Source organism: Mastomys coucha, unplaced genomic scaffold, assembly GCF_008632895.1.
Source record: "Mastomys coucha isolate ucsf_1 unplaced genomic scaffold, UCSF_Mcou_1 pScaffold9, whole genome shotgun sequence".
Taxonomy (NCBI): Eukaryota; Metazoa; Chordata; class Mammalia; order Rodentia; family Muridae; genus Mastomys; species Mastomys coucha.
Window position 1 is genome coordinate 61,070,761 of NW_022196915.1, and position 15,008 is coordinate 61,085,768.

Below are 15,008 nucleotides of genomic sequence, written 5' to 3' on the forward strand. Positions count from 1 at the left end.
GAACTTTCAGCTCAGCGGTGGACTCTCCCTAGCACTGTGAAGGGAGGCATAATCAAGAGCCATCACCCTTCTGTAACTCTTTACTATGGAAGAGGAGAAGGCAGCCAGAGGAGCCACACATGGTCTCCGCTTCAGCAAGTCCTAGCCCCAGGACGTGAAGACGAATGGTGAGCCCAGGCTATGACTCGCTAGTCTCTCCACACTTCATCTGCTACAACTTCCGGCTTAGACATGGAAATTCTTTGTGAAGACAATATCTCTCTGAGCTCTATTCCAAACTCCTTAATGCAATTAGGTGATGACTCGAGACTCTACCATAATGACTTCAATTCCAGGGATGCTAACACTTCCGAAGCCTCAAACTGGACAATTGATGCTGAAAACAGAACCAACCTCTCCTGTGAAGGGTACCTCCCACCGACATGCCTCTCCATTCTTCATCTCCAGGAAAAAAACTGGTCTGCTTTATTGACAACTGTCGTGATTATTCTCACCATTGCGGGAAACATACTGGTCATCATGGCTGTGTCCCTAGAGAAAAAGCTGCAGAATGCCACCAACTATTTCTTGATGTCACTTGCCATAGCTGATATGCTGCTGGGTTTCCTTGTCATGCCCGTGTCCATGTTAACCATCCTGTATGGTGAGTGGTGTTAGCATGTCAGCTGTCCCCACCTTAGTCCCAAAGAGCATGTGCATGCTGTTAGCAGAGGGACTGGGGTCAAGAGAGAAATAGGCAGGAAGCTTTGTTTTAGTCTTAAAATTTTATTTTCCTTGAGAGAGAGAAAAAAAAAAATCAGACAGCCTAGTACCTGATCATTGGTGAGTTGCGAGCCTTAGAATGGATACATTTTGTAGAGAAATTATTATCTGTATCTTAATACTCTGTGAGCATAATTTAGCTGTCATTCTGTGTCCATGTGATTTTTTTTATTTTTTTTTTATTTTTTTGCTTTTATTTGCCAGTCTAGGGATAGAACAGTTTTATCTTTCTCACCCGGTTCTCAGCACTTCTAATGGAGTGGGAAAACCTTCCCACTTACCTTGGAACATTTCAGAGAGAGCATTAGTGCCAGAGTGGGTTTAATGTTAAAATATTCAGAGTCTCCATTAGAATAAATTAATTACTCTGGTTTTAATTGCCCCCACCCCCAGCCCAAAGAAGACATTGTGGAAGAAAACCTTTGAGTTGTTCCCTCAGTTCTTAAAAATGTGTGCACATAAACTCCTGTCTGGTTTTTGGAGGAGGGTGGAAAACAAACTGAAAGCTCTCCGTCTTGCTTTCCTCTCAGTTTGACGGTGTCAAACTTCTCAGAAAGTCGGCAAACACTGGGACGGCTTTCATGGGGGAGCAGAATGTGATATTCTTTCAAAGTATGACTAATACAGCCAATCCCTCCTAACAATGAGCAAATGAAAGAATATTCGCACTGCTGGCACATGCACTCTGCAGTCACCCGAGCTACAGGCAGTTTTAGGGACACCTTTACAAGGGAATTTTCTGGCCAAGTTCTGGAGACTACAATATGAACATGACCATCCAGCCCGAAAAGCCCTGAAAAGGAAGAAGGAGACAAGCCAGAAATAGCAAGCATCCATTTGCCCCAGCTTGACTATTCAAATGACACACCCAAATAATTCCATTGAATTTGCTTATCATTTCTCAGCCACTGGAGAGAGGCTCTCACTTCCTAAAACCCTGACCAACCCTCAGAGGCAAACCCTACTATGGGGCGGGAGGGGTGACTCTGCAAGAACCCAAACCACAACAGGAAGGCAGAGTGACCTGCTGGGCAGCAGGGGTAGCCCTGGCCATGTAGGAAGTGCAGCAGGTCCTTGGACTCAGCTCGGGGTACAAGGCTGCCCTCTAGTGACGACTTCTGGGGATGCAGCCTACACTCGCCGAGAGTCTAGTGGACACTTAACCAGGTTGGTCCTAACACACAACTCACAAACCTGTCTTGCACAAGTATTCTCTTCTTACTGGTTGGTAAAAAACTTTGAGGGGAGACGTTCTTTCCTGAGACTATAACTAGAAGGTTTGCGATTAGACTTAGGTCCAGCATCGTTTCCTTTTCTGAATACCTCTGGAGGCAGCAAGATAGAAATAAGACTTGTGGAAAAGGAGGGCCTGCTCAACCTGAGCTCTGTATTACCCTAAAGAAAGTACTGATCTCTAATCTTCCTCCCCGTTCGCAGGCAGATGTACTATCATTGCCCCTTCTGTTAGCAGAACAAACTGACAGTGTATCCAAGTGTCTGTCCTGTCCAAAACACTCAGGGAGGAACAGGACACTTATGTCACCAAGGCATCTTCCATCTTCCTAAGGCAGCAGAGAATCAGCCGAGCTTCCTGCATTGGATTCTGGGAAGTTTTAAAATCCTTGGATATCGGGACCTCATCTCTAGCCACCCTCCAGAGAGAATAATTTAACTGGTCCCAAAGCGATACTGTTTGATTGTGATGCTCAGGGAGACACAGGGGTAGGAGGAGGTGTCACCTTTGCCTTAAGCAGCTGCTCACTGAGTGCCAATACCAGCCCCAGCAGTATGATTTCTTAAGCTTTTTGGAAAACACACATTTTCCAGCCTGCTCCAGGCTTACTGGATCAGCATCGCCAGAGGTGGGTCCCATTTTAAGGAGCCACCTGCGAAAACCAGCTGTCACCTGTAGTTTGAACACTGCTCTGGGACAAAGTTCCAAGGCCAAATACCCTTGATATTCGTCACCATCCTCACTGTTTCTCACATGCCCCAAATTTAACAAGACATTAAGGGACTGTGCACTGTAAGTAAAGACATTCAAGAGATTTGAAGACATTTCATCACACAGTCGCTAATTACCTGCCTATGTGAGACTGGACATGTCTAAGAGTGACTAAGATTAGACTAGCCACAGAGACCTTAACTCCAAAGAAAATTATGTGCATAAATAAAGGCTGTATGTGACCGGCACATCAATTAAAGGGCTCAGCACATAACTTTGGACACATTGTTAAATAAATGTGGTTTTGCCGGGTAGAGCAGGAGAGAGACTCATTCAAGAGGAAAACGTGAGCTTCTTCTTCATTTACATAATTCCACAGGTCAGAAACCTTCAACCCTGCACTCCCTGCCAGTGCCTTCACAGCATACACTTGCTATTTGTTAAAGTATTGAAAGTCTCTTGTAGCTCCCTTGCCTGTCATCTATCCCAGTCCCCAAATTGTAAACAGTTATCCTGGGGTACAGATCACACGCTGCAGAAAGCATGATGCTAAACTTCACTGATGCTAAACTTCTGCCCCACAGGGTACCGGTGGCCTTTGCCTAGCAAGCTCTGTGCGGTCTGGATTTACCTGGATGTGCTCTTCTCTACAGCATCTATCATGCACCTCTGTGCTATCTCCCTGGACCGCTATGTTGCCATCCAGAACCCCATTCACCATAGCCGCTTCAACTCCAGAACCAAAGCCTTCCTGAAAATCATTGCTGTATGGACCATATCTGTAGGTAAGCTGGACCACCTGGCAGGATTGCTTTTGGAACTCTTCCCCGAGAGACGTTCCATTCGGTTGCACTGAAACCTGACCCTCTGAGTCTGTTGTTTCGTGTGTTGCAAGGGATGTTTCGATGTCATGATTATTGGAGTTGTTTTAGGAAAGGAGAATCTGCAGATGCCAATGGCTGACAGCATCTGTTTTGCACACGTAAGAAAAAGCACACTAGCAGATCCTGAGGCAGGAATGCCTGTGTTCTTTCTCACATCCGAGCGCAGTCCTCTAAGCCTTGGGTCTCCCAGAAACTTGAGTTTTGTCATTACTGGATTGTGATTGTTAAGGAGTATGGGCACTTATCCCAGGCAGCGTAGGACTTAAAGGAGGATGCAGAAAGGAGCAGAAGCTGATGACAGAGGGAAATGGCTTAAGGGCTGGGCATAGCAGCTGCCTGGTACCTCTGTGGCCTTTCTTCCTGCCGTGACATCCACACCAAAGGATTCCAACCCACTTCCCTTAGGCCCGATTACACACACTCACCTCTTGCTAGCATTGATCTTCTGCCACCATAATAGGACCTAAAGGGGCAGCTCTCAGGCAACAAAGTCAATTTCACCTGTCATCTCAAAATACTTAGTTTGTAATCAAAGATTCCGAGACTGCTGTCAAGTCTCAGACCTTCTCAGATGGAAAGGCTGCGTTTGCTAAGGCCCTTCCAGGAAAGGCTGCAGGATTTGATGGTAGGTTAAAATTCCAGAACTCATTTGATGCTACTCACCACTTTGCAATTTAAAACACCTATTAACTTAACGGGGTCAGAGAGAAATGCCTTAACATTAGAGCTCTCGCAAAGGATCTGTTTTGATTTCTAGCACCTACGATGGTGACTCACCACCCATTTCCAAGAGGTTCATCCTCCTCTTCTGGCCTCTTAGGGCATCAGGAACACACATGTGTACAAACACACAGGCAGGCAAAACACCCATAACGCATACAATGAAAGCAATTTTCCAAATACCCATCAGCAAGCACAGTTTGTGCTCATTGGTTTCCTTCCTGCTAATAAGAGTAGTTAATGTGACATCACCTCCACTTTGTAGAAGAGGAAACGAGTGTTCTAGAAGGGAAACGAGGGGCGTCTGCGCGGCGAGGGTGAGCACAGTGAGCCCTCTCCAGCTCTGCTGGTAACAATGAGGAGTTATGGGGTACCCGGCATCTTTGCACATTTCGGGAAAACCTCTTCTGATTTTCATCTTCTGTTGTCACTGGAGGTCAGCAGCGCAGACAATACCATTGCATTTGTTTGATAAGTTGGGGACCTCGGGAGATAGGACTTGTGGTTTCCTGGGTCACAGGTCTGACTCACAAGTGCTATAGGCTTCTGACATGGAGCCTTCTCCTTCTGCTTAGTGTAGCACACCTTCCCTAGCGGACAGCTTCTGATCCAAGAAAAATGCTGGTGGCATTATTCTGTGCAACCCAGGACTCGCCCCATCTGGAACAGAATGGTAAAGCAGCCAGCGGGTATCCATCCAAGATGCTTGTGGCCACTCTGGAGAACCCTTAGGTTTAAATGGCTGAGTGTTCCTAAGAGAGGTCCATGGTTGAGGACCACGAGCCAGACTATCAGAGAAGGAAACAAAAGCAGAAAAGGATCAAGTGCAGTTCATGCAGCAAAGTACACTACCTCCACTGCCAAGCAGAAACTGAAGTGACCCATCAGCTTCTCTTTTCATGTGTGTGTGTGTGTGTGTGTGTGTGTATTCAATGTGGTGGCCAAAGGTTGATGTCAAGTACCTTCATTAGTTTATCTATACTTTATGAGTCAGGGTCTCTCCATGAACCCAGAGCTTGTCAAGTTGACTACTAGTCTAGCCAGCTGTTTTGCTCCAGGAATCCTGTCTCTGCCCCCTGAGGGCTATGGTTACAGGAAGACCATCAATCACTGAGAATCTAACTCTGGCCCTCACATTGTATAGCAAAGACTTGTACCCTCTGAGCCATCTCTTCAGTCTCAGAGTTCATTATCTTACCCTTGGCCAAAACAACTCTCCATCTCCGTCAACCTTCATAGTGACACCATTAACAAAAGTTAAGAGATTCTGAGCATTGTACAGACCCAGTCCCATACAGAGCAACTTGCAGATAACACTATCCTGTGTATCCATTACACAGGATAGTGTTACTTAGAGCCAAGAGTCATCTCAGGTCAATCGAGCTCTAAAGTCTGTACTTTATCTACTGCCTAATAAGGCTGTCTTCCCGAGCTCTTTCTGGCTGTCATCCCAGGAGTAAGACAGGTTAGAATGGTTGTAAGGATGCTGACCGATGGACATCACTAAAAAATTGCCATTCAGAAATTATCATCCTTCTGCCCTGTGAATATTCTAGAGTAAACCAGATGACTGATGCGTGTTCAAATGTCTCTCCCAGTGTGGTAGAAGACACTTAACTCTAAGAAAACTAGAGGTCACTCAACCTTGTAACTACAATCAATTAAGAAGTGCTAAAAATTAAAAGTCAGATACGGGGTCCTGAAGAAGCTCAGCGCTCACTTCTTCCTGACTTATCCTCTCTCCTTTCTGGTTCTACTGTTTGGTTTTGGGTTTGAGGTTTCAGTTTGCTCTGCATGGGGATTTATATTTGGATCCTGAGTCCAACTGCAATTGTTTCCTGTAGTTTTGTTTTGTTTTGTTTTGTTCTAATCATGTAGAGTCAACAAATGAAATTGATTTCAAGATGCACACTGTAGTGATTGAACATACAAATATTTTGCAAAATAAATACCACAATTAATGTAGTTAATTCCCCCATCCTCTCACCAAGATGCCTTGTATTTTTCAGTCAGAAGAACACAAAGAAAATTACAAGAATAAAACTCAAAATTAGCAAATGCAGATACCACATCATTCACCAGGTCCCCTAAACTAACCCATCTCCCCTTCTCCCCATCTGTCTCTGGTCGTGGAACCAGCCTTGGAGAGAAGAAATATTCTAAGAAGATGGTTCTGCCCTCACTTCTGGTTAGCAGATTATTTAAATATGAAATACAGTGAAACAGCATTTCCCAGAGTCTCATGCTGAGGGAAGGGGCAACACAGAAGGGAAAGAACTTGCAACTCTGGAAGAGAGCTCACACTAGTTTGATATCTTATCAAACCACTTTGCAAGACAGAGCAGGGCCCGGCAATGATGCTCAGTGCCGCGGGTACCATGCATTGACCAGGACTGTTTAACGATATGTTTTACCCTCATGGCAGGATTCCAAAGATGGACTTGGGGGTCACTGTACATTGTTGTCCTTGCCAAGGTATCCATACTAAGTTCCCTTCCTCTGCATCTCTGGATAGTTCTTTTTAATTGGAATGTCGCTTGTTGGAAGCTGCAGGAGCCCAGATTTTTACCCTAAAATCCCTAACAGGGATTTTCTATAAATTCACCCTTTCTAAGATTCCACGTATGAGTGAGATCATGTGCCCTTAATTATGCTTTCAAGACTTATTCACACTTTTGGAAATGGGCAGATTTCATTTCTATGGCTGCATAGTACAGAATTCTATTTGTATATGGCCTACTTTGCTTTCAATTATCAGTTAAAGATTTTACAGGATCTATTGTAGAACTTCCCTTGAGTCCACTGGTATATTCTGTTTTCTTGATAACTTGATGAATACAGAGCTAAACTTGGATTTATACAGTTTCTTTTCCTAGCTTCCTTAAGTGAAGTTCAGTTCTTAGTTTTTCTTTCAGGTCTTTATGCAAGGAAGGAATATGTATAGAACTCAGACCTAACTCTGGTGCCATTTAAAATGTACACATATGTTTAACCTTCATTTACACTTTCTACCATTTTGGGTTATTAGCTACACAAAATTTTATCTTTAATACTGATTTTTAATCGTTACCAAATGTTCACTTCATTTCTAATGATGCTTCTTGCCTTAAAAATCAACTCTGTAGATACTATATCTATGCCAGATTTCTCTTGATAATCATTTGTCTGACTATATTCTGCTCTATCCTATTGTTGGACTGTGACTTTGTGTTTTAAATGTGCTACCAGGATGGAAGCACAGTTTCTAAAACTACAATCCGTCTTTGTCTTTAAGCAATTTTTATTCATGTGTAGGTGTGTGTGTGTGTGTGTGTGTGTGTGTGTGTGTGTGTGTGTGTGTGTGTGTAGATAAATGCATATGAGTGCAGGTGCCTGTGAAGACCAGAGGTATGGAATTCTCTGGAGCTGAAGTTACAGACAATTGTGAGATGCCTGACATCAATGCTGGGAACTGGGTCCTCTGGAAGACCAGCAACTGTTAAACCATTCCTCCATCCCCATCTTTGTCTCTCAGTTGAGTATCTAGTTCTTTTATGGTTGATGTCAGTCAATCTTTTTCTGATCGCCTTTTGGAATGATCAGAATTATCATTTACCCATCTCTGTAAGCGTATTAATTATCTATTCTCTTATATTCTCTGAGCAAGAGCAAAATGAGCGTTAGCAGACCTGGTATGTGTGTGCATGCAGGGGCAGGCGTCCCTCAACCCAAGCAGGCTCTACTTATTTTAAGCAGTGATCTCATAGTAACTGATGGGTTTCCTGTTGTTGCTTTACACTCCCTCTGTATCCCCTACAGTTCCAGGTGAAAACTTAATGTGTCTTGACTTTAGGATCGCTGACCTCAGCTCTCACATCCTCAGCCCACAATATGGCTGTAAACTCATTCAGTCTCTGACAGGTCAGTGAGTACTTGAGAAACGAGGTGGCCCCCATGTCCCGAGGCCCATGCATGCCCTCCCCTTCTGCTCTGGCAGCACTCACAGAGACCGTCTGCACATTTGCCTTCCTCTTTGTTCTATATCAATGCCAGCATGCCTCCTTCTGTTTGGTCCTCTCCAGCGTATCTTCCTGTCTCTTCATTTTAACAGTTTGTTTCATTGCCTTATATACATTTCACAACTTGGAGGTGAATTTTACTTTTTTTCTCAAAATATGAGAGCCTTTTACACTGAAATTTACCCTGTCCACATTCACCAGGACAGTTGGTGTAACTACTTTTCTGTTGTCTGTCTTATGTTATATCTGCGTTTGTTTTCCTGTCCTTCTTTCATGCTGCCTCCCTTCCCCTTTTTATTGAACTGCAAATGCTTTTTTTATTTCCTTTATCCCTTCCCTCTTGCTATAATTTCTACTGTATTTTTCTTCTCATTCCTCTCCTGATTAAAATTTTATCCCAGATAAATATCCCAACCTTTCTACTAAGGAACATAAAGTAAGTGTCTCAATTTCTCTTATCTGCTCTGTATCTCCAGTTCATCATTTTGTTGTTTGTTTGTTTGTTTTCCTCAGCATTTTTAGCTCATGTAGTGTTGCAGCAGGCCTCTTAACACAGGTCACAAAGCATAGGGACTGCAAAGACAAATAGAGGGATAGCAAGTTCTGTGAAAAATCTTTGTTATGGCTAAAATCATCATGAGCAAACTCAAAAATACTTATGAGAAGCTCAGACCAAGAAATGCACTTTTTAAGAGGCAAAATACTCTTGCATCTTGTTTTTTTAAGGACAAATAATCCAGTAAGGAAAGAAAATAAACCAAATAAGTAGGCAATTTTCAGAAATATAATTTGAAATAAACAGTAAGGGCCTGGGAACATCACTCGGGGGTCATGGAGACATGACTGTGTGACAGGAGTGTGATGTGGCTTTTCACTCACTGGCCAGCCAGCCAGAGTGACTGAAGATGCCCCACCCCAACCCTTGCACATGCCGTGATGAGTATGGCACTGAATATACACCCAAAGTCCCAGTGTCACAGTATAAGGAATTGGCTCTTGGACAATCTAGCCAAGGCTATTAAAAGCAGACACCCACCCTACTAGACAGATTTTTTTTTCTAGAAAAATAATTGTATGAGTGTTCAGCCCCTCTAAACTGAGTTTGGGTGGATTGATTTTCTATTTCAAAACAATTTGAAGTTCTAAAAGTCACTGAGCTAGGACATTGGATATTCAAGCAGAGGAGACATTTCTATGTGGTTAAATGCTGAAATCAAGCTGGGGCAGCACATATGCTATGAGCCGATTCTGATTTTAAGAACACTGTTGGTGTTAGTCATGATCACAGGAGACAGGAAACTGAGGACTGTTGAAGAACTTCCCATTTACAGAGACTGAGATCCCAAAGAGTGGCAGAGCCACCATCTCCTCCTTCAGATACATTATACAGTTGTTACCACCATGACCATTACATCCAAGGTGTTCTAGATAACTAGGAAGGAAATGTCACAACTCCATGATGAATCGGAGAAGATCTCCTGGAGGTGGTGGCCAATCAGCGGGGCTTCTATTACAAATGGCAGCCTCCACAGCCTGTTTACAGAGCCTTTTGGCTTCCTTGAACTGGGTACATCCCATCATTTACTGTTTTCTTCCCTTGCTTATTGCTACCAGCATGGCCATTTTCTTGCTTGTCTAGGCTTGTATCAACTTCTGAGGGAAATTAGCATCATTACAAATCAATCCTGTGTCTCATCTGTGAATCCTCTGAGTGAAAAAGAGACATCAAGTGAATAATCCTGGGACTGTCTGTGCATTCTAGGGTCCTTCTCCAACCCAATTCCCAGGGCCAGAGGTAACTGCTCTAATGTATACAGCGAGTGAAGTCTTTCCTTGATGATCTTGCTGATGCCAAGGTCAAAAGAAATAGACCTCATTTAAATCCCTGACTGCTATTAGCCAAGATAAGCACGGGATAGGAAGGGGAAAGTTCTCCTTGCACCTTGTCATTTGATGACAAGCAGACGTGTCCCTTCCTGTCCATTTTCCATAAACAGTATTTCACTGCAGAAATGCATGTGATTTTGACGTGCTTCTAAATAGAAAGATTTGCCCCTCAAGGCTAAGCACGACCACCATTGTCTGTGTTATTATTTCTGTAACAGACAAAGGCAGTCTGGGTAGCATCTATTCAAGGCCTCCATCCTCAAGGACTTCATGCACAGACTACACCAGAGCTCAGGTCCCTGGATCAAGCCTCTTCTTTATTCAGAAGGGAGGTCCCCCTTCCCAGGATGGGCACCTAGGAGCAGTGAGAACTATACTGTTTTAATTCATCGTTATTTGCACAGGGGACTCTTTTCATACTTGGCCACACAGTGCATACATGCATTCAGATATCATGGCAGCTCACAAACATGGACTTCGGTACATCTTTACATCCTTTAATAATTTCAGTTTAAGAAGAAAACCAGCAGGTTTTGCCCTTATTTATGTTCGTGGAATGCTCATGGGGAAGTTGGATCTGAAAATACCTTCAAAACGGTCTTTCCGATAAATGAACATCATTGACAATTCCTAAGACAATGACCAAGAGCAATTTAAGAACAAAGAGTTCGTTTTTGGCTTAGCTACCATCCGGGGACAGCATGTTCACATTTTTCAAGGAAACTTCCATAGGCTGTGACTGCAGCTGTATCTCCTAGCACAGCCTAGCCCAGTATCCACTTTGCAGCTACAATGAGGCACCATAGTTCCTGCAACTAGTGTCTCTCTGATGTGCCTCCCCTGCCCCTTGCTTGGAGGATCGTCCACCTCTAGGAAGCCTTCTTCAAGCTTCTCTTCTCTCCAGAAATTAGGTATCACCCTACTTTGGTTCTTCCAACGCCCCTATCTCTTCCCCTCTTCCATTTATGTGATAGTAATCTATTTCCCTTCGAGGTCACGAGTTCCCAGAGAACAAGAAACAGAGAGCAATCCAAACACAAAGTAAAGATTACTTCATCTTTCTGCCAGCCCCTATGATAACAGAAAATGCCTCTCCTAGCGCTCCCGAGAACTCATTTCTTCAGTCTGACACCGAGACACCTTTAAAAGAAATTGTATTTCTATGTGCTGTCTCAAAGCTATTTTTAGAACGTTTCCCTATACTTCAAGTGATAAAGACTAATAGTTATGCAAGAAAGGACTTGCTTTATTGTCCTACTTAGCATCAGACTGGTACACTTATTAACAACGCCTAATTAGTAGCAGCTGTTAAGAAAGGACCCTCCGCGGGCTTCACTCTGTTGTACACTCCCCATTGGCTGGTAAGCTTTGTTTGAGATTTTGAAATTTTTTCAGAAAGCATTTGGGAATCGTTCCTTTCTAAAGTGGGCTTTCTCAATTTGGAATCAAAGTACTCTCTAAGAGATGTTTCTTTGTCAGTTGGGCGAGCAGGTGAGGGGAGAATCAGAGAAGAGAGAAAAAGGCAAGCGGCAGGCTTCTATATCTGCTGGAGGCCCCAGTGGGCCTCCCAGGCAGGATTTCCATGCCCCACTTAGGCTTAGGGTTTGTCCACTGCCCACGGTATCATTGGTTGCCATAAACTGTCTAGGCATATGGTATCTAGGTTACTCCTCTGATACTTGTTTCCTTTATTTGGGGATTGTCACATTCTAAGGAAATTTGCATGTCAAATTATAATTAAATTTCCACATTTTGAAAGTGGAGTCGCCAGACTTATTTTCTAGGGTTCTTCGTCTCCACAGAGCCCGCCCTCCTAGCAGGGGAATCCTCTCAAGGGTCACATTAAACATCACTACAAGTCAGTGAGCGCCCACAGTGGGCGAGACTGTACAAGTATGTGAGGGTACAAATGTACAACCGTCAGGTTTCCCATGGAAATGCTCCCAGACTGTTTTAAAACAAAAACCAGCTGTAGGGATGGGAGGGCCATGAGAGGACCACAGGATGGATGTGCTCGCAAAATATTGGATCTGTGCATAAAATTATCACAACTTAATCTTTAATAAAAATTTTAAAAGTAAATATATAAACACACTAAAACCTGGAGAAACAGCTCCGTGCAGCAGAAAGTAGAATTGCATATTGATTGATTGACATACAGAGAACTCTGTCCAGGTTTGGGGTTGGGGAAGCTTAAACTTGAATCTTGAAGGGTGAGTGCAGTGTTAGCCAAAGAAATGAAGAGGGAGGGAGAACTTTCAAGAGACTGCTGTGGGAGAGAGGCACCACAAAGAGTTAAGGTTCTCAGAAAATAGATAGGGAGAGAGTGCCCAGCCTTGTCTTGTCCCTGCTTTTAGTGTAATTGCTTCCAGTTTCTCTCCATTTAGTTGGATGTTGTATTGCTTTTATTATGTTTAGGTATGTGCTATGAATTCTCCTAATCTCTCCAAGACTTTAACATAAAGGGGTGTTGGATTTTGTCGAAGGCTCCCCAGAATCCCTGCAGGCACCTAATGAGATGATGTGCTTTTTTTCTTTGAGTTTGTTTATATAATGGATTATACTGATGGAGAATGCTCCTAAACTTTAGAGATTTGATGCCACAGAGAAGGGGGCTGTAGGGGTAGGGGAGAAGGCACCCTCTCAGAGGCCAAGGGGAGAGGGGAGGGAGGGAGTGAAGAACTCTGGGAAGGGGGGACCATGAGGGGACCAAACTTTTGAGATGTAAATAAATAAAAAAATTAATGTTTTAAGCTGAAAATAAATACGTTATAATTTAGGGGGAAAATGAGACCTTACTACTAGTCAAATTAATATTTTAGGAAAAGTATAGAAACATTCTTCATAAGTGATAAATACTAACAGGGAAGTAATCATTGACAGTGAAAAAACTAAATCGTTATAAGTTTATTTTATTTCACTCCAGGAAAAAAATTTGAAAAGCTCTATAAATTTAAAAAAAAAAAAAATTCTCAAAAAAGAAAAATCAGTTCTCCCCAAAGGAGTCTCACTGGGCATACAAACCACACTTGAGGGCAGTGCCCAGGATCAGCACAAAGTGGACTTGATGGTATTTGGGGAGGTTTTTAGTCCAGAATGCATTGTCTGGGCATTTGATATTTACTTCACTGGTCTTATATACTATGGGTTCTGGTTACCTTACTGGTCTTTGGCTTATATAGTATAGGTTCTGGTTTTGTGTTTTTATGGGATTTCTGGGCTACAAATGTGTGTGTGTCTCTAAATCTCTGTGTTTCTTGTGTTTTTCTTTGGCTCTTCTCCCCCCCCCCCCATTTGTTTTGTTCTATTCTGTTTTGTTTCTTTTTATTTTAACTTATTTTAGTTTTATTAATTTTTATTAGATATTTCTGCTTTCTATTGAAAGAGAGAAAGGAAGGTGGGGATTTGGGTGGGTGAGGAGTATGTGAGAGGAGTTGGGGAAGAAGAACTATAATCCGAAAATATGGTAAGAAAAAAAATGGACCTTCTTAGAGACCCTTAAAGAAGTCTTTTATAACTCCAATATTCTCTAGTCGTCTGCCCTGGGTATCAGTGCTCCATTACACAAACCTAGTTATCTAAAACCTGAATATTGTTCCCCTGGCATGCACGGGCCCAGCTTGCCCTTCTCGGGCATCAACCATCTGCTATTTTTATATCCCAGTTCCAGGATTAACCCTGGCTCATACCAGTCACATCGGAAATTCCTGCTTGATGACATCTAGAGAGCGAAATATTTTTATCAGAAAACTTGCAGAATTCTTCTGGACAGGCTGTTCTAGGAAAACATCGAGCGAACAGTTTCACTGGTCTGTGATAAACCTTTGTCGCTTTTCATAAGGAGGCAATCTTCTGAGGCATTCCAGGTCCCTAGTGTAGGGCCTCTGTCATTGGGATTACTATAAGAAGTAGAAATTACAATGGCATATTTTTAAAGTGGCATCTTGGAAGTGAATTTTCAAATTCACCTTTCTCATTATTAATGCCTGGCTCCAGTTGTTAGGTCCTTTGGCTGTGGTGAGGTATAGAATTATTGAGAACCCAGTCGCCTAACACATGAAAACACGTTCTTGAGAACTTTGAGGGTCATTCATGCTTGCCTCTCTTGTTATTATCAAATTGTGTGTGTAGAGTGTGTGTGTGTGTGTGTGTGTGCGTGTGTGTGATATAAGTGTGTGAAGATGAAATCATACTATGAGGACCTAAGTATTGATCCTTGCCTCCCCCATTGCTTGAGACAGTCTCCTGTTGTTCATTACTATGTACATCAGGCTGGCTGGCCAGTGAGCTCCTAGGGAACCCTCTGTCTCTACCTCGCATTCCCAACTAAGAGTGCTGGGCTTGAAGACAGGATTACAATATACAGCTCTGTATGCATCCTGGGGACATAAACTCAAGTTCTCACGTCATGTGGCAAGCATTTTACCCACAGAGCCATCTCCCCAGCCCCATTCTTGGCTTATTACAGTCTCTTTAAAATGTGAGTCGTCTTTTGTTCTCCACTGCCGTCTGTGGAGCAGATTCACTACAATACCTTTTCAACCCTTGCCCCCTTTTAAAGTCCCAAACCAGATACTGTAAAGATTCATGTGGATGGTCATGTTTAGTAGGGTACATTCCCAAGCTAAATACGTCACCAGGTTGATCAGCATCACCAGTGTGATACAGGAGCCAAAGGACTGCCTCTTATCTACTCTCTAATAAGTCAGTTCATCCATCTGCCGTTGGTAAACACGCTTACTAAAATTTTGTTTCATCTGAAGAGAGATGTTCAAGCTTGTCTTAACTAAAGAGAGAAGATCTCCAATTGCC

General features: G+C 43.0%; 1 protein-coding gene across 1 annotated transcript in view; it reads left to right on the forward strand.

Moving 5' to 3' along the window:
- The window catches only part of Htr2a (5-hydroxytryptamine receptor 2A), a 65,396-nt gene that overhangs the window by 876 nt on the left and 49,512 nt on the right, over positions 1 to 15,008 (forward strand). The window contains exons 1-2 of the mRNA XM_031362284.1: positions 1 to 643; positions 3,292 to 3,492. The exon at positions 1 to 643 is cut by the window's left edge and continues 876 nt beyond it. Coding sequence (XP_031218144.1) covers positions 232 to 643; positions 3,292 to 3,492 — 613 coding nt within the window. The 5' untranslated portion in view covers positions 1 to 231. The remainder of the gene's footprint in view (positions 644 to 3,291; positions 3,493 to 15,008) is intronic.